Source organism: Aethalodelphis obliquidens, unplaced genomic scaffold, assembly GCF_003676395.1.
Source record: "Aethalodelphis obliquidens isolate GAN/ISIS:26980383/991018 unplaced genomic scaffold, ASM367639v1 scaffold17, whole genome shotgun sequence".
Taxonomy (NCBI): domain Eukaryota; kingdom Metazoa; phylum Chordata; class Mammalia; order Artiodactyla; family Delphinidae; genus Aethalodelphis; species Aethalodelphis obliquidens.
In genome coordinates, this window is record NW_020837961.1 from 28,013,534 (window position 1) to 28,033,230 (window position 19,697).

A 19,697-nucleotide genomic window follows, 5' to 3' on the forward strand; every position below is an offset into this window, starting at 1 on the left:
TCTTTCAGAATTTTTGTCTTTATCTTTAATTTTCTATAGTTTGAAGATGATACGCCTAGGTGTAGTTTTTTGGAATTTATTCCGCTTGGTGTTCTCTGGACTTCATGGATCTGTGGTTTGGTGTCTGACATTAATTTGGGGAAATTCTCAGTTATTATTGTTATAAATATTTCTTCTGTTTCTTTCTTCTCCCTCTGGTATTCCCATATGTTACTCCTTTTGTAGTTGCCCCACAGTCCCTAGATACTTTGTTCTGTTTTTTATTTCAGTTTTTGTTCTCTTTGCTTTTCAGTGTTCAAGGATTCTATTGATATAATTTCTAGCTCAGAGAATCTTTCCTCAGCCACCTTTCCAAGAAGCCCATCAGAGGCATTCTTCATTTCTGTTACAATATTTTTTATTTTTATCATTTCTTTGGGGTTCTTTCTTGGGATTTCCATCTCTCTGCCTACCTTGCCCATCTGTTCTTGCATGCTGTCTATTTTATGCATAATCAGCATATTTAATCATAGTTGTTTTAAATTCTCAGTCTGATAATTCCAACATCCCTGCCACGTCTGGTTCTGACGTTTGCTTTGTCTTTAAAAATTGTGTTTTTTGCGTTTTTGTATACCTTGTAGTATACATGTAGCTAGTCATGACATAGTGGGTAAAAGAAACTGCTGCAAAAAGGTCTTTAGTAACGTGGTGATAAGGTGCTGGGGGAGAGGAAGTGTTCTAATGATTAGGTCTCAGTCTCTTATGGAACCTATGTCTCTGGACTGTGAACTTTATGAATGTTTCCCAGTTTTTTTCTTCCTCCTTAGGTGGGACAGGATGGTCAGAGTGGACTGGAGTTGGGTATTTCCCTTCCACAGGTTTAATTAGGCTCTGATAATACCCAGCAGGTTAGGCTCTGGTTAATTAGTTTCCTCTGAAGGCAGGCCTTGTTAAGAAGAATGGAGTGCTCTGGCATATTTCAAAATGGTTCATTTTCTCATATTTACTGTGGGAATCTGATTGAGCTCCTGGAGGTTAAATATCGCAGTATTGTGGAGGCCCCTTTATGACTGGATCCTCTGGAATTTTTAACTCTCAGAATTGTGCTCCTGCCATTTGTCAATTACAGTTCATTTTTCTTACCCCAGCACTGGTTCCCACATCAGATTCTGCTCATGAGTCTCTGCTCAGGTAAGCTGTGACTTTGTATGCCTGTCTCTCCAGTCTTAGGGGCAGCAGTTTGCCCTGTGTCTCCCCTCTTTTACGAATCCAAGAAGACTTGTTGATTTTTTAGTCTGTTCAGCTTTTTTACTTGTTGTTAAGATAGTGTTGACTTCCAAGCTCCTTATGTACAGAAGCAGAAACCAGAAGTCCTCATTTATTTTTTTTTTTAATCAAGAAACAGACTGTAATATCCATCCTAATCAAGCAATAATAAATTCATTAAATATAATAAAAATCAGGATTCTGAAAGTTAAGATAGAAATTGGAAAACCTGTTCTTCACGTAGAATTTCAACACTAATAAGCAACATGTAATGGATATCTGTTGTTTAGTCTGCTCAGTGTCCTTTAACTGTTCTTCTGTTATAAATATGTAGTTTTCCTTTGGGGAGCTACTCCCTCCCCTCAATGAATATAGTTTCTAAGTTTCTATGCAACTCCCAAGCAGATTTCTTTGCCCTATCAAGGCAAAGTGTTGGACACATAACTCAAGCTAAACCAACCTAGAATTTGAATTTAAAGCTCAAGAATAAAAAGTCATAAAGTGATAGCAGCTTTTCTATCCCCCAGAGGCAGAGATTGCCTCTTATTTTTTGCTCCTTAGATCTCTGGAGCAGCTCTGGTTCATGTTCTTTCTGAAATCTCATTCTTTAGCTATCTTTCCTTTAAATTTCCTTTTTGTTTAGCCAGAATGAGATCCTAATAAATTAATCCACATATACATCAACTTAAAAAGTAAATAGCTTGAAGCAATAAAAATATCGCCTACTTGTGTTGTCTATGGGTAATTATATGTAAATTTTATGTAAATTATTAATGGTTAAAATAATTCCAAATCTAAAATCAAATCAGAAATGATAGCATCACATACATTTTTTTCTGTCCATCCATTCCTCTAGCTCTGTAAGGTTTATAATTTGTCTCGTCCTCCAAAGACCAAGTCGATATTTAACACGATGGATTAGTCTGCAATACATGTTTATAACTGTTCTCAAATCTGGTCCATGATACAAAGCCTATAAAAGAGCAATATAGACAGCTGAACTCTTTATATATTTCTGCTATTTACATTTAATCTGATTTTGCCCTATTCATTTCATCTGTCTCACCCAGTTTCTCAGATTATGATGTATTTTATTTATGTTTTTAAATAAGTTTGGTTAAATACATGCATTATAGAGTGGGTTAATCTCCCTAAAGTTCAGAGAACATCATTTTGAGTTGCTCTGTTATTACATACTCATACTTCCCATAAAAAAGAGGTTTTGGTGATGGGTGATAGGAGCTTCCTAGGCTGGTGTACAGATTTTTATAATATGTAGCCCACTTAGCCAGGAAAAAAAATAAAAGTTTTATTAAGGCATTACTCTGTAATGGATGATTCTTACCTAAGCTATCCACTCTGGGTGCTCAAATCCTTGTATTTTCTTTCTCTTGAAAATTATATATTTATGTATTGTACCTATTTTTCACTGGATATTTTCAGATTTTACTTGTTGATTTCTAAAAACACCATCAATATTAAAGAAAGTAACCCTTTTCAGCATATGTGCAAATGTTGTTCTGTCAGTTTACCTTTAATCTGTGACTATATTTTTCTGTATGTTCATTTTATACATTCTACTATAATACACTTCTTTTTTTTTTTTTTTTTTTTGCGTATGTGGGCCTCTCACTGCTGTGGCCTCTCCCGTTGCGGAGCACAGGCTCCGGACGTGCAGGCTCAGCAGCCATGGCTTACGGGCCCAGCCGCTCCACAACATGTGGGATCTTCCCGGACCGGGGCACGAACCCACGTCCCCTGCATCAGCAGCCGGACTCTCAACCACTGCGCCACCAGGGAAGCCCTATAATACACTTTTTTAAATTAAAGTATAAAAATTCATCTATTTCAGGTTTTTTTTTTTTTTGGTTTTGTAAACAGCCAGTTCCATTTTATTTACCAATTCAAATATTTTTACATTTTCTAGCTCATTAATTTCTCTACTTATCTTTATTAATTCCTTTTTTTAAGGTTTATTTTCTCCTTCTTGGCTTCTTGAATTAAAGACTTAATTAACCTATTTTCATTAATTTTTTACAAATGTACTGAAGTTCATAAAATTCCTTCTGAGTCCACTTTCCTTTGATGTGCTTTGCATACCATTATACAAGTAAAAACACTAAAGCATAACATCTTTAAATGACTTTCCCACGGTCCTATAGTTAGTAAATTGCAGAATTGGTTCTGAATTCAAAATAAGGACAATTCAGAGCCCACACTTTTAATTATATAAGTATTCCTCTTAATTTACTTGAATTTCACATTTTTCACCCATTCTGTAAATTTTTGTTTTGGTTTCTTTCCTAGTATAGTTACTATTACACTTATGATTGTTCTTGCTCTTATTTATTTTCTGTTTTGTGTGATTCTTGGAAGATTGTTTTTATTATTTTATTTTTCTTCACCTTTTTAAAACACTATGTTTAAGCCTATATTTTTTAATTTATCAAAACTATCAATGAAATAATATTTCTTGATTTACCTAAATAAAAAAATAAATTAGCATAATTTCACTACTTTCCTTTTCTCCTTCCATCTGAATTCCATCAGAATCAGGCAGATTCTGAATGTTTGCTAATGTCTTTCAACATTTAATAACATTTTCCAGTGTGTATTTTTAATCTGCCTTTTGTTCAATAGGCTCTTGTCATTTTGTTGTTGTTGTTTTGTTTTGTTTTAAATAATGGATTGGTCACACTTTATTTATGGTTTTTAATTTTTTTTTAAACATCTTTATCGGAGTATAATTGCTTTACAATAGTGTGTTAGTTTCTGCTGTATAACAAAGTGAATCAGTTATACATATACATATATCCCCATATCTCTTCCCTCTTGCGTCTCCCTCCCTCCCACCCTCCCTATCCCACCCCTCTAGGTGGTCACAAAGCACCAAGCTGATCTCCCTGTGCTATGTGGCTGCTTCCCACTAGCTATCTATTTTACATTTCATAGTGAGGTGGATGGACCTAGAGTCTGTCATACAGAGTGAAGTAAGCCACACTTTTGGAGCACTCTCCATAATGTGAATCTTAGCAGAAGGCATAACTCACTTCCTACCATTTGAAGCCACATATCAGTTGCTCATGATCCAAGCCTCCTCTGTTGCTGGGATGCAGACATGTGACAAAGCTTCCTCCATTATCTACACCAGACTCAGGTTTTCACTCGAAACTAATAATGCTTTTAAAAGTGAAACAAACAGTGAGAAATCTATTTGTGTGGTAGAGTAACCGTGGCAGCAATATCCATTTTCTAAGGGTAGCATTGGTGGAAGCAGAACAGGATTCAGCATTTGCAACAGACTCTGTGCAGGATTTGACTGGAGTCCAAGGAGCTATCTAGGCTAGCCTTCATCATTCCTTCATGTTCCCGAGCTTAATTCTTCAGACCTCTGCCCAATATTCTAGTCAATACCTTTCTGCTTAAGTCTGCCAGTAGGTTTCTTTTGCTAATAATTAAGAATCAAGCATTGTTTTAATTGTATTCTTAGAACATGAGGCAAAAGGTCCCTGCTTGAAGTGCTGCTTAGTTGAATGATGACATTTGCTAAGAGAGCAGGGGCATTTGGTCAGTCACCAAACCCAATATGAGTGTTTTTCCTCTGAATTTAATAAATCCTCTTTTGTGGACACAACCTGTCTTGTGAAGAAACCCTTCTCAGATCTGAGGCATTCAGAAGGCTACCTAGGAGGTTTTCATGGTTAAGAACTTGGGTCAGAGAAAATGACAATGGTCCATCTGTGTGGTTCTTATTATAGCATGCCTCTCTGCCAGCCTTCTGTACAGAAATATGCCTCAGTTATGATGCTATGTCATCTCAGTATGTGGATCTTTCACCATATTTCTAAACGTTTCTCAAGACAGAATTAATCAGAAAAATGTACAAATTGATATTTACAACAGCAATATTGAAATAAAAGACAATGCAAATTACTGATTATAATTTTCCAATCCATGTTGATTTAAAGTGTAAATGTATCATGCTTATCGTATATCAGGATTTAAAAATATTTTCCAAATGTAAGTCAGCTTTTTATTTGATATGGTCATGTCTTTTTTTAAAGTAATGAATTGACTGCTTGTTGGGAGGATTCCACTACCATATGATACTTAGTGGAACTTAATTTCTTTGATTACTAGCAAGAGTAGCTTCTTTCATGTTTACAAGCCATTTATGTTTCTCCTACTGTGAAGTACTAGTTCTTCTACCTATTTTTGCCTAGGCCTTCATTCCTAGCAGCATTGGAAATCACTGATCTAACCCTCTTTATTATACTGTGTCTGAACTTCCTTGATCTAGCATATTCTGGTTTTCTTCATACCTCTCTAGCTATGGAATTCATTTGTGGAATCCTCATCTCTGCCTTCTCCCTTGAGCATTGGTATTTCTCACTCTTGCCTTTTCATGCCTCTCTCCTTACTTTACATATGTTCTCTGGACAATGACATCAATTCCAATGTCTCTAGACAGTATCACTAATAATGATTCTCAAATCTATGGATGAGGGCAGAGTACAGAGGGTATCCTTGTTCAGGGACCTGAATCAAAATGTGTAGAAAAGATTTCCCAGATTTCACATCCTCTCATCCCATTCTCCACCATGTTGAAAATAATTTATTCAAAGACATGTGCCAGGGAAGTTCTAGACCTTGTAGATTAGTGAACAGAAAAGACAAAATTCCTGTCTCACAATGAGTTACATTCTGATGGAAGGAAAAATAATCCAATAAACAAATATATATGTATTAGGTGGCAGTCCGTGGTATGAAGAACAATAGTGTTTTAAATGGAATAGGGAGTGACCAGAGTAAGTGTTATTTTTTTATAGGGTAGTATGGGGCAGGCTTTTTGATAATGTAACAATGAACAGAAAGACGAATGAAATAAGAGAGCCATGCAGTCACCTTGGGAAAGAGCTTTCTCAGAGATAAAATGACAATCATTGCCAAATTGAGCCACTTTTATGGGTGGGATGGTTTTATATTCTTCTTCAGGTGTGTTAAGGTGGAAAAAGTTTAAGAACTACTGACGAACCTCAAATGTTTCCCTATGGCCCAGTCTTCCTTCTGAGCTTAGACTCATATACCCAACTGCTTCCCAGACATCTCAAGGATGTTCCACAGGCACTTCAAACTCAGTGTTGAAAACTCGACTCTGTCTCCTTTCCTTTCCTCCCACCTCTCCCACTCACTCCTCCGAAGTTCTATATTTCACAATCATCCATCAGGTTGCCCAAGACAAAAACCTAGGATCCATTCCTGACTCTTCCAGCTCCCTTATCTCCAAATCTAATCAAACCCAATGTCCTACCTACTGTGCAATTCTCCAACTTTGCCCCAAGCCACCACCATCATGCACTGGATTACTGAAAAAGCATACTAGTTGTTCTTTCTCTAATTTTGCCACCTTCTTTCCCCAATTCATTGTCCAGAGTCAGTAATTTTTCTAAAATAAAAAATCTCTTCATGTCACTGACCTGCTTTAAAGTCATCCATTCCCATACTCTATGTATAAACTCCTTAGCATGGTTTTTAAGAACATTGTTAATCTGCTCCTACCTTCATCTTCCTCTACTGCCACTGTCCTCCTCCCAGCCAGCCCCCTAAATGTCTGTATCGTCTAAGGCCGTTGAGATTCCCTGGGCCTACAACTCTCTCAACCTCCCCATCTACATGACAAAACACAACTACCCTTCATCCTCCAGATCTCAATTTGTTGACACTACCCCCACACTAGACACAGTCCTTTGGGTTCAGTGGTCTTTCTAAGTTCTCTAATAATACCTAAGACTTAGTTACCTCCATTTCTATCTGGACTATTTGCTCTATACATCAGGCAAGATATCAGATCTAGTAAATAGTAACTATGATCACATTTCTTAAAAAGTGTTTTGGAATACATTAATACAGTTCTCCCAGTACCTGAGAGTTAACACATTTATGTAATAAAACTATTCCATACGAGGTCACCAGTGCCACAGGTCCATGAATGGGCTTCAGAATTTTCTTTTTATTTCTTATTGGGTTTTTTTTTAGATAATGAGAGGAAATCCATACTTTATCAAATTTTCAAAGGATTCTGTAACCCCCAAAAGAATAAAGACCACTGACCTATGCATGGGATATTAAAACTCAGATTTCTAGGATTTCTCCAATTTTATTTATTCAACAAATATTTATTCAAAGCCAATTTTGAACACTTTTTTATTGCAACCACCAGCCATTCAAATGTTTTAGAATTTCAGTATTTTTGACAAACAGCAACTGAACATATCAACTTAAGACTAAAATTTTAAAATTTAAATTATAAATATTCACGGAAAAATCTTTAAGTTAAAATCTTAGAGGCATTACACTGAGGAAAATACTGTTTTTGTGTCTTTAGGATTTTTTTCTGGATCATATTAACTTATACCAAAACACATGCAAACAAACAACATAGAAATTTTAAAAGGAAAAGGATATTTTTAATGGTGGAAATAAATAATGCTGATGGTTAAAGGCAGCAATTTCTGTGGTCTCCTTATGACTGATATAATTCAATGCTGCTTCATTATTTCTAAATAAACCCAAACTAGAGCATTTCACAGGAAATGGTGGAAACTATACAGTCTCCTGAGGTACTTTAGAGCAACATTCTAGCAGATATTGTCTACAGCCACAAGCTCTGAAGTGCCAGCCGAACAATATGACTATGTAAGTTTCCCAGTGGAGGGATTCCCACAGTGCTGACAATTATCCAGTGATTTGCTGTGCAGCCTTTACACCAGAAAGTCTATCAGGAATTCCCCCAACAGCAACACTGCACAAGGCTCAGTCCTGGAACCGGACTATGCATGCATTACAGGCCTGCCACATGACCATTTCAACAGTAAGCAGAACAACATTAACTGTATCAGCAGAGCAGCCATGCAACATACACACCAATGGTGGAATAAAAAAGAAAATCAATGATCATAACAAATTTCACAACCAAATCAAAGTAAACAATCTAGTTTATATTTGCTCAGACCCTTGAAAAAGGCTTCTCATTCTTTTTATCTCAATTCTACCTCCACATAGAAATTCAACATTTTCCTTGCCGAGCTCTCCTTTTCACTATCATCTTGGGCTCACTCTTGCTCTCTACGTTTTCTAGACCCATTTTGTCCCAGAGGTTTTGGATGATGCTACCGTTCTCTCCAACATCAGGAAATGCTAAAATTAAGTTAAATTATAATATAAGTATATTATCATATACATAATATCGTGTATGATATATTTATTTATATATGTTTTTATATATATATATATATATATGAATAATTAGAGTGCCCTGATAAACTTCTACAACTATATTTTGTTGAATTAATTCATCCATTCTAAGACATTTGTGGAATAGCTACCATATGCCAAGCACTATTCTAAGCCTTTGGACATGGTAGCAAACAAGACAGAAAACAATATAAACATATACAAACAAGAAAATAAACAAGAAAAACAGCAGATAATAAGTGAATATAGTTAAAATAAGAGAGAATGCATGCATCAAAACAGTATGTGGTGCTATATAATATAAAAGTAAAGAGTATGTACTCCCAAACAGGTCACAGAAATTGTAGTGCCCATGACAGAGGTGTAAACAAAAGGTCAAAATGTAGAGGACTGGGCACAATAACGACCAAAAATAGAGAGCTCAGCTCTGCTTGATGGACCGAAAAAGGTGTCTAGGTATGAACACTTAAGCAAGATCTTAAAGAATGAGTTGGAGTTTATCAGAAAATTAGGAAGAGTATTCCAGTCTGAGAGAACAGTATAAAAACATAAGATAATAGGAAACAATCAGGGAATTAAAGGATTTGGGCTTTGCTAGAGCACAGGGTATTAGTGAAGAAGTGTCCTGTGATGAGGCTGGACAGTGGGAAATGGCCAGACCAGGGAGGCCATGTGTACTATGTTAGAGAATTCATATTTCATCTGATAAGAAACATGGGGCTTTCAAAAGACTATAAAGAAATGGAATAAGGTCATCAGAGTGGAATTTCCTCAACTGCAGATGACAGATTAGATGGGAGTAGGTCTACAGGCAGGGAGGCCAATTAGGAGACTACTGCAGTTCTCCATGTGAGGAGTGATGAATAGGAGCTATGGTAAGAGCCCAGAGAGGAAGAGCAGCACAGGAAATGTTAAGGAAGTGGTGACCAACTGAATATGGGGGTGAGAAAGTTGAAGGAGACTAAGAAAACTCCAGGTGTATAGCTTGGACAATGGGTGGTGGGACAGTTCACCAAAATAGGTAGTACAGGAAAGGAAGAACTTTGTGGAGTAAGAAAATAAGTTCATTGAAGGCTCCGTGGAGTTTGGTTTAACTATGGACCTTGCAAATGGGGAATTAAATGCCTAAATCTAGAGCTGGAGAGATAGGTCTGGGATAGGGCCTTAGATTAGATTAGGGAGCAATCAGCTATAAAGTAGTTTAAGTCGATGATATAATATGTAGAATGAGCATGGGCTTTGGGGTCAGACAAGGGTTTGAATTCTAGCTCTGTCACTTACCAGGAGGGCAACTCTAGTCAAATGACTTAATTTCTCTGAGCATCAATTTCTTCACATATAAAATGTGAAGCAGAGATTTCACAGAATTACTGAAAGATTAACTATATGGAATGCTTACTTATTGTCAGAGTTTTACACACATTATCACATTGAATCATCAGAACTACAAATGTATGTTATATGTACATATTAATGCATGTACAAATATACACACGTCGATAGGCAAATGGACTACCTTCTAACAGCAAGCCTGTATTCTCAGAGAAATTCATTCAGGGTGCCCAATGAGAGGCCATTTGGGGGGGGTCCTCCCAGATAATCCAGGAATTCAAGTGGGCACTCCTGATCTATTCTTCTATTTCTAGTTGGTTTTCCAAATTCCTTTATGAGTAGCACAACTTTAGTCCTCAAGGTGAAACATTTTTGGATTCTCTCAAAGTTTTGCCAAAATCCATCCACTCAGGTTCTTCTGCATTTGCCCAGCCAAAATAGGTCCTTATGTTTTATTCTGAGTGTCAGGATTGCTGTTTATAAAAGTTGCTCAGGTGGGTGTGTGGATGTGTGTGTAGTTTCTTTTTAAGGTGAAGGTTTATGCACTGAAAGAGTATTCAGGAGTGTGGGAAGTGGAAAGTTACTTTAAACAGAGAATAAGCAGATAGCATAGGAGAAACAAAATCAATGCAAATAGGTGGTCCCAGCCTTAGAGTAAAAGTAATCCCAGAACTGTTGGGTTAAGGATAAGCTAGGCACTTGTTCACAGTCTCCAGCTTGATACAATCTGAAACTGTCACAAGAGTATATTATAAATAAAATTTTCTTAAACCAAAGAATGTAGACAGAACTTTATTTAGAAAAATCATAGGTATATTGACAAGGTGACTACTCAAAAGTCTGCTTAATTGAATCTAAATGTCCATTGATGGATGAATGGATAAAGAAAATGTGGTACACCAGTCAGATGGCCATCATCAAAAATCTACAAACAATAAAGGCTGGAGAGGGTGTGGTGAAAATGGAACACTCTTGCACTGTTGGTGGGAATGTAAATTGATAGAGCCACTATGGAGAACAGTATGGAGGTTCCTTAAAAAACTAAAAATAGAACTACCATATGACCCAGCAATCCCACTACTGGGCATATACCCTGAGAAAACCATAATTCAAAAATAGACATGTATCACAATGTTCATTGCAGCACTATTTACAATAGCCAGGACAGAGAAACAACCTAAGTGTCCATTGACAGATGAATGGATAAAAAAGATGTGGCACATATATACAACGGAATATTACTCAGCCATAAAAAGAAATGAAATTGAGTTATTTGTAGTGAGGTAGATGGACCTAGAGACTGTCATACAGAGTGAAGTAAGTCAGAAAGAGAAAAACAAATACCGTATGCTAACACATATATATGGAATCTAAAAAAAATTGGTTCTGAAGAACCTATGGTCAGGACAGGAATAAAGATGCAGACGTAGAGAATGGACTTGAGGACACAGGGGAGGGGAGAAGGGGAAGCTGGGACGAAGTGAGAAAGTGAGATTGACATATATACACTACCAAATGTAAAACAGATAGCTAGTGGGAAGCAGCTGCATAGCACAGGGAGATCAGCTTGGTGCTTTGTGACCACCTAGAGGAGTGGGATAGGGAGAGTGGGAGGGAGGCTCAAGAGGGAGGGAATATGGGGATACATATAGCTGATTCACTTTGATATACAGCAGAAACTAACACAACATTGTAAAGTAATTATACTCCAATAAACATATAAATAAATAAATAAATAAATATCCAGGAGAATGCTTAAAAAAATGTGGTGTGTATATATATATATATAAAGTATATACATAAATGTATTTTATATATAAATATATATTTATATTTTAAATATATTTAAAATATATATATAAGTCTATACATTTATACATGGCTAAAAATGTGTATATTTATATATTTATACTCAGCCAAAAAAAAAAAAAAGAATGAAATCTTGCCATTTGTGACAACCTAGAGGATATCTGTATGGACCTAGAGGGCATTATGCTAAGTGAAATAAGTCAGACAGAGGAAGACAAATACTGCATGATTTCACGTATATATGGAATATAAAAAGGAAAACAAATGAATAAACAACAAAACAGAAACAGAGTCATAGATACAAACAGGTTTTTGCCAGAGGAGGGGGGGTCGGAGGGAGGAGAGAAACAGGTAAAAGAGATTAAGAGGTATAAATTTCCAATTGTAAAATATATGAATCACAGGTATGAAATGTACAGTATGGGGAATTTACTCAGTAATTACATAATATCTTTGTATGGTGACAAATGATAACTACACTTGTTGTGGTGATCATTTTGAAATGTATAAAAGTATCAACTCCTATGTTGTGAAATAGGAACTAACGTAGTGTTGTAGGTCAATTACACCTCAAAAACAACAAACAAACTCATAGAAAAAGAGACCAGATTTGTGGTTACCAGAGGAGAGGGGGAGGCGAAGGGGAAATTGGAGGAAGGCAGTCAACAGGTACAAACTTCCAGTTATAGGATAAATGAGTACAAGGGATGTCATGTATAGCAGGACAAATATAATGAACTCAGCTGTATGTTATATATGGGAGATGTTAAGAGTAAATCCTGAGAGTTCTCATCACAAGGAAATTTGTTTTCTATTTCTTAATTTTGTATCTATATGAGATGATGCGTGGTCATTAAACTTACTGTGGTAATCATTTTGTGATGTAAGTCAAATCATTAGGCTGTATACGTTAAACTTGTACAGTGCTGTATATCAGTTATATCTCAATAAAACTGGAAGAATAGAAGACTTTTTAAACACATTATAATATTCAATATATGCTTTACCTTGATCATTATTCTTTGGAATCTTTTGCGTTCGAGCCACCCTCTGACAAGTGCCTGCATGACGATGACCATTCTAACAATGTTTTTGGTAATTGCGAATTTTTTCCTTCGCCGGAACACTTGGAAGTTTTCCATTTGTGGTCCAATTCTTTTAACTTTATTGTCAAGTTTATCACTTTTACTTAGAATAGATTTTGGGCTAAAAATAAAATATAAAACTTTCTTATTAGAGTTAATAAGAAAAATAAACTTCTAAAAAGTCTTAAATTCACTTTCATAATGAATATTTTGAAATAGGGAATATATTGAAATAGGAAATATATTGTAATTAGCACATAAAGTTCATAGGTATATCAGCTGAACATTCCAACAGGGTTCTCCAAAGAAGGTTGAATATGCCAGAATTAATATAACATGTATAAATTAATCTTCTGAAGAAGGGAAACCCAAAAGAAAGTGAATCTGTCAAAGCTTATCCACAACTATTCAAAAGAGAGATATAGTATCTAAGGAACAAAATATTTTCCTATGACAGGGCACATTAGTAAAAATAACTTTCCTGTCCCAGAAGCTATTTTAAACTAAAGATTGCTTCAAAATTACTTGGCACTGATAATCTACTTACCAAACATCATCTGAAAAGTAATTTTATTTTCCAAATGCACTCAACTGAGAGGCAGGGTAGTGTATTGTTAGGGCCATGGACTACAGAATCGCAGAAGTGAGGGATCATACTGGAAAACAGGACAAGCCCTGCATCGCTGATATGGATGGTCCGTCCTTGCAGTGATGATGACCATGTGAGAAAACTACAGACTTTCTACTATGAACAGACTGTCTGTAACCTTGGCAATCTTGTGTCTGCTTTTTTTCCTTTATATATCTGTTGCATTTTTTATAGGTAGTCAGTTTTTTCAAAGTCTTCCAAAGTTCAAAGTGTAGTTTCCTTGCAATTTTTAGCATACGAACATATTTTTCTTTTTTGTTGTTGTTGCTGGATTTTTTATTTTTTTAACAAAAGACCCCAAATAGCCAAAGCAATCTTGAGAAAGAAAAACGGAGCTGGAGGAATCAGGCTCCTGGACTTCAGACTATACTACAGTAATCAAGACAGTATGGTACTGGCACAAAAAGTAGCCACTACTGATCAATGACATTTGCTCAAGCACAGAAAATTGTCCTCCATATTTACTTTTGACCTATAGTTAAAGATACAGAACCGAGGCTGTTATTTCTTTGTGTTTGTGTATATAAATGAAAAATGTCCTTTTTGTCTTTGCAAAAGAAAGGAAGTTAGCCTTGTATGATGTTCTTGTAACTGTAGCTCTTTTGTATCCCTGGTTGGTTCTTTCTCTTATTCTCTCTCTTGAGAAAATTTCTGTAGATTAACGAGTCAAAAATACAACATGTGCTGTAGAGAAATATTCAAGTAGACAAAGCTACTAGAAAAGGCAAAGAAAATAAGGCAAAGTCTTATTTTTGTTTGTTTGAATTAAGATTGATTTTGAATAGCTTAGAAAAGAGGGAGCTCTGCCTTCTAAGAGTATTTTTGCTCCTTTAATATAACAATTTTTATGAACAGGCCTCCATGTATGAGATAAACTGGGAATGTGGATGAAATAGAAATGGTCACTTCTGGCTTGGCCAGAGTTTCAAGACCTACTGTGAAATCTAAAGGATCCTGAGTTGATGACTTTTTCTCAGAAGAAATAAGTCTTCTAGAAATACCTAGATGAGCCAACTTTATAGTCAAAGTTTCATGTTCTAACAATAAGGTGTAAAAAAATCTTAAAGGGATATGTGTGGCTGACTGTAAGGTGATGTGTAATGCATAGTGTTAAAGTACCAGCAGTGGTCACCACATCTCTTCTGGTCTCCTAAAGTGCCTTGAATGGCTCAGAGTTCTTAGTCATGTAATGAAAAGTATATGTAGTGTGGGAGGGGGTCGGGGGAAGGGAGAAGGAGAATTGAAATTAGCTATTTTTGGTTAAAAGCTGTAGTTAATATGAGTGATTAGAACTACATTAATTAAAAGGATTATAAGGAAACACAAACATGTTTACAAAATGATGGATAGGTTTTGTCTGTTTTTTTATCAATTGAAGAAGAAAAGAATTTTATCTTAGGCCCTAGCCATATGGACTTTCATCAACAGCACATCTCTAAACAATTAGAATGTTAAAAATAAAAGAAAGGGAAATTTAAAGTTGAAGAATAATTTATTGAAGGCTTGATGGAAGGTGAATTATATTTACAAATAATGGGTTTGAAAAGAAGCTATGAAATATACAAAATTTTGAAAAAGTTAGGTCACTTTTGATAAGCAAGCTTAATATTAAAATAGAGAAATGCCTGTGAATGAATACTCAGCTATGGAATGTTGTATAGGTGTTATACAGAAAGAAAGGAAAATTAGAATTTGATTTTCTTTCTGTTACACTGAGAAACTGATTTTTGAATAACAGTCTGCTCCTAATATGACAAAGGAAAAATCGTTCAGTACCTTCATTATAGATTTCCTAGGAAACAAAAGTTCCTGTATCACAAAAATATTTCTCCTATCAGGCTTATAAATCTTTTTTTTCTTCTTCCTTGTGATCTACTTCTTACAAAATCTGGTATTCCTAATATTTAATGTTACTTGTAGATATGTTACTTTTTTTTACTCTAAAGGCACCTATAACTTTTACTGATACTGCGCCTCCTGTGAAAATTCTTTCCAATTCAAATTCAAGCCCCAAATTTAAAAACAAACTGTTGTGATGTCTTTTTAACCTATCTTTTGGGTGTCCCAGATGGCTGCAAGACCATACCAAAGATTTTCTTCCTTCACTGTATAAGAGGAGGAATGCTAGAAATGGCAAGGTATGTGTGGCATAGTTGTTACATAAATGAGTCAAAAATGGCCCTTGTATATTGGCCCCTATGTTGTTTACTTCTTACATTAGGCAAGGATTAGCTCAAAAGCCTGCTGGCTCCAAACTCAAAATTCTTAAACATCCAATTGTTTTAAATATGGCCCAAACAAGCATATTTTTTAGCCATTTAGAGCCTGCCTGTTTTGCATGTCCCATGAAACTATAACCAACATCTACCAGCCATAGATAAGACAAACCTTGAGGCCATAAAAGACCGCAAGCCACTGCTGCCCACTGGAGCTCTCTGACCCAGAGACACCCCCATCTTGCTGTGAGTGATATCACGTAGACATGTAAGCCCCCCTCTGACTCTCCTGTTCCCACAGGAGTTCCCTTACCCACTTCCCCTTCTGGGTGATGGCTCTATGTCATGGTTTCTAGAAGGTCTCCTGCTGTGAGAGACTTCCCCTCTCACGCAAAGCTGTCCATATGATACCCAGATAAAGCTTGTTATGTGCCATTGCCACTTCATGGCCATGCCTTTTCCTTGATTATCCCCATGATCTTTGAACTCAGTACAATGATCCATAGTTTTACTTAATTCAGCACTACTATTGAATATATTGAAATAGTCAATACATTGAAAGTTGTCCTATTTATCCAAGTCCAAACCATGAAAAAAAATCAAAGAAAAGTCTCCTCCTTAAGTTAAATATATAACAACTAAAATATTATTAATATAAATATATTAGGAGCTCACTGTGGTAAACTGATTGCACTGACAGCCAATTAATGCTTCCTTATGTCCCTATCTTTGCAATGTGATTTTATAGCCCCAACCATCAAGAGGTAGAATCATAGGTTACCTACCTATGAATCTAGGCTATGATCAAGGTTATCATATCAGATAGTTTTCAGTGAAAGAAGGAATCATTAAACAAGATTGCATGTGAGAAAAGATACAATAAGTTCATTATTAAGTTAATCATATCTAAACATTAGACAGTGAGCTTGGCAAACATTTGAACAGGGAATTTCCTTTCAACTGCTAATGCTTATACGATAATATATATTAAACACTACATCAGTTTTAGAGTTTGTTTCAGATATTGCTACTAATTAGTTTTGGCTGATATTGAAGTATTTTGTATGTTCCATTTATAAAAGCACTCTTTGCCCATCTGTTCATAGGTTGAAAGTGATTAAAGGACACTTATTTTGGCTGTTGTAAAAGCCAAATACTTTTTAAGCTGCAAATATGTGACAAAATCAATTCAGGTTGCCAAGTTCGGAAATACATTAAAAGAGATTTGTGATGCCTCCCTACCCCCAATTCCTCTTCCAACCTGCATTATCGAGAAGTAAATATCACCGCTTTCCTGATTAGACTATCATGCCTGCTTTGTCCAAATGCTTTGTAATTTAGTTATAATTTACACAGTTTACTCTGATTTGGATCCTCTGCTACCAAGCTGTGTCAAGGGCTTTCGTTTCCTGTACTTGTAGCCTTGAAGTAGAAACACGTGATGCCCTCATGCTTTGAATGCTGGATCTGAAAGTAACTTGGCTAACAAGTGAAACAAGTTTGTGGCCTACTTTAATGTCCTATATGAGATCTGTTCAGTTTAAAAACAATGTATTAAATTCAGCATGGGTGAAAGAGATTTTTAAGAACAGGGATGTTACACATTTCCATGAAAAATCTTGTCTCAATATTATTTAGTACTCCATTTTCAAATCTTCCCAAGGGTTTAGTACTTCATGCTAGCAAAACCTATTCACTTAAAAAAAATCAAAACAGGATTCCTGGAACTTTTAAAAATAGGTGCAATCCTCCTGAAGTGGAAGATAGACACCAGTTTAGTTAAGGCAAAAATTTTAAATAGTTTAAATATGTGAATGAGATGTGTTTTCTTCTGTGCTTTCCACACTTTTTTTGTGTTCTGATCATTCCTCAAAATGCTAGCCTGCCCTGAGCCATAAAACCCAAGACCCCTCCTATTTTGGGTAGCTCCCAGTTCCATGGCAATCTCTTTCACTAGATCATATTAAAGGGTGAGGTTGATGTTCTGAAGCCAAGGGTACTTGGCTTCAACAGTTTACAACCTCAAGTGCTCTAACTAGTACCTATCCAGAAATGCAAATCATACAACGGGCTGGGAGAATTTCTTCTCCCTGCCCCCATACCTGATTTTCCTAGGAAGACATTCTCCCAGCCCATCATGTCATATATCTGGAAAGATGGGTTTTATTTTTGCTGCTGCTGCTGCTTGGTTTCAAGTTTCTAACAGTTCTTCCTCAAAACAAGATAGAGCTTTTTAAATTTCAAATTCAGTTCAAAAAAATGCAATTATTCTTTCCTGCACATATCAGCTTTTTGGAGGAACACTATTTGTTATGAATTAAACTGAAATTATCATTTCAGACAATACAAAAACAAAAGCAGAGAGGAAACACTGGTTTTGTTCAAATTTAATTGATTCTGACATTATGGGCAAGGTAAGCATGATGCACTTCCAGGGAATTCTCTCTAAAACAAACATTTAAACCACCTTTTTATTGTACCTACATGTTTTTATTTGAAGGGCGCTGAAAAACATTACCACTGAAGATGTCTGTAATGACTAGGGTGTTTATGCCAAAGGTGTAATGGGAGCTGATATTTCTGTGGCACAGCACCCAGAGGTGTCAATTTTTCACAAGCTTATCTATGCAATAGGGAACATAATGAGTTGTATAGTGTTTCTCCCAAAACATTCATTTATTCCTCTTGGGGTAGCCCTTTGCTCTCAACCCAAATTTTGGTCAGTTATGGAGAAGAGCTGGCTCTACCCCCTGCCATCCGTCTCTCTCATCTCTGCTCCAAAAGAGCAGACAATAAAGATGGGTGCCTGTCCACAGATTCCTTTTCCCTAGAACTGGGCTTTAGGTAATGAAATAAATCCCCACAACAGTTCAGGTGATTCTAAAAACAATTTCTGATATTATACTCAATATTTTATTCCCACCCACATAACTGTTTTAGGTACTGTCATTTCCAGGAATTGAGGAGACCCTCAAGCAAACACGCTCAGAGTGGTGGTCAGAAAGCAGGTCAAATTCTACTAGAAAAACAGGAAATGTGGACAGTCTTTGGAACAACCTGGAGAGGGATGGGACTTTGTAACCCCCTCTCCCCATGCTTATGCCTCCCTACTCTCCCTCTGTATGAATGCTTCCATGAAAAAGTAATGGAAAATCTGATTTTCTCTGCTTGAGAAAATCTGCTTCTCTCCATTCATTCTTATTTTACTTTTCTGGGTACGATTACTGTGACTTAGAGATGAGAACTTATGTGTTCTCCCTCTCATTATTCTGCTTGCTGTTTCTCAGATGTTTTCCTTCTGATTCCACACAGGAATTGTTACCAATAATGTCTGCTTCTTTCCCTACCCGGTTATTGTTCGCATCAATAAGGCAAAATTACTTTTTATAGCAGCAGACAGAAAAATTATTCATTGACCAAGGAATGGAGGAGGAGGAGGTCTTGCTCTAAAAGCCCCTTCTCCCTAAGTGTAGGGAAGGGTGAGATTTTCATAGGAAAAGGGGCTAAAGGGGCGGTATGGGGCAGAGGTCTTGTCATTTAGGTTCATGGAAATGGGTGGTGATTTCCTGGACCAGGGTCTGCACCTCTTTTCTGCCCTTTTATGGTCCTTTGGAGTTTGGGTCAGAAGCAGAGGGAACCAACATGGTGTCCTTGGGCAGGAATTTTAGCATTAAAATGAGATGATAAGTAGTTGTAGAGAGACCTTTGTCCCAATTTCAAGTTCAGCCAGCTTATACCACTTCCTTGTAGTTAAGTCCTCTTGGTACTGTCAATGTAAACACAGCTAGAAGATACAGTCAGTTTGGTTTTCTGCAAGTTTGTCCAGAGGGAGGTTTTTATTAGAAATGAGTTTGGGGGGCGGAGGTGCTTCCTTGCTTTTTTGAGGAAAGCAGGTGTCCTTGTGTTTGTTTAATATCAGATCGTATTAGTTATCAATCAGATGGTATGTGAAGAACTAAAGAAAGTAGTAGTGGTGCCAAGAGCCAGAATGTGTACAAAAAGGATGCCAGGCCATCCTGAATTCATTTCCTTTGTTTTTAATTTTATTACTGTTTTGTTTTGTTTTCACTATATTACTACACCAGGGAATTATTTATGATGTTTCTC

The 19,697-nt window shown here is 36.3% G+C and overlaps 1 protein-coding gene across 1 annotated transcript in view; it reads right to left on the reverse strand.

The window, feature by feature from the left end:
- The window catches only part of IQCM (IQ motif containing M), a 335,271-nt gene that overhangs the window by 195,895 nt on the left and 119,679 nt on the right, over positions 1 to 19,697 (reverse strand). Inside the window, exons 9-10 of the mRNA XM_027117094.1 lie at positions 12,648 to 12,846; positions 2,074 to 2,218 (exon numbers count right to left, since the gene is read on the reverse strand). Of these exons, the coding sequence (XP_026972895.1) occupies positions 2,074 to 2,218; positions 12,648 to 12,846 (344 nt within the window). The remainder of the gene's footprint in view (positions 1 to 2,073; positions 2,219 to 12,647; positions 12,847 to 19,697) is intronic.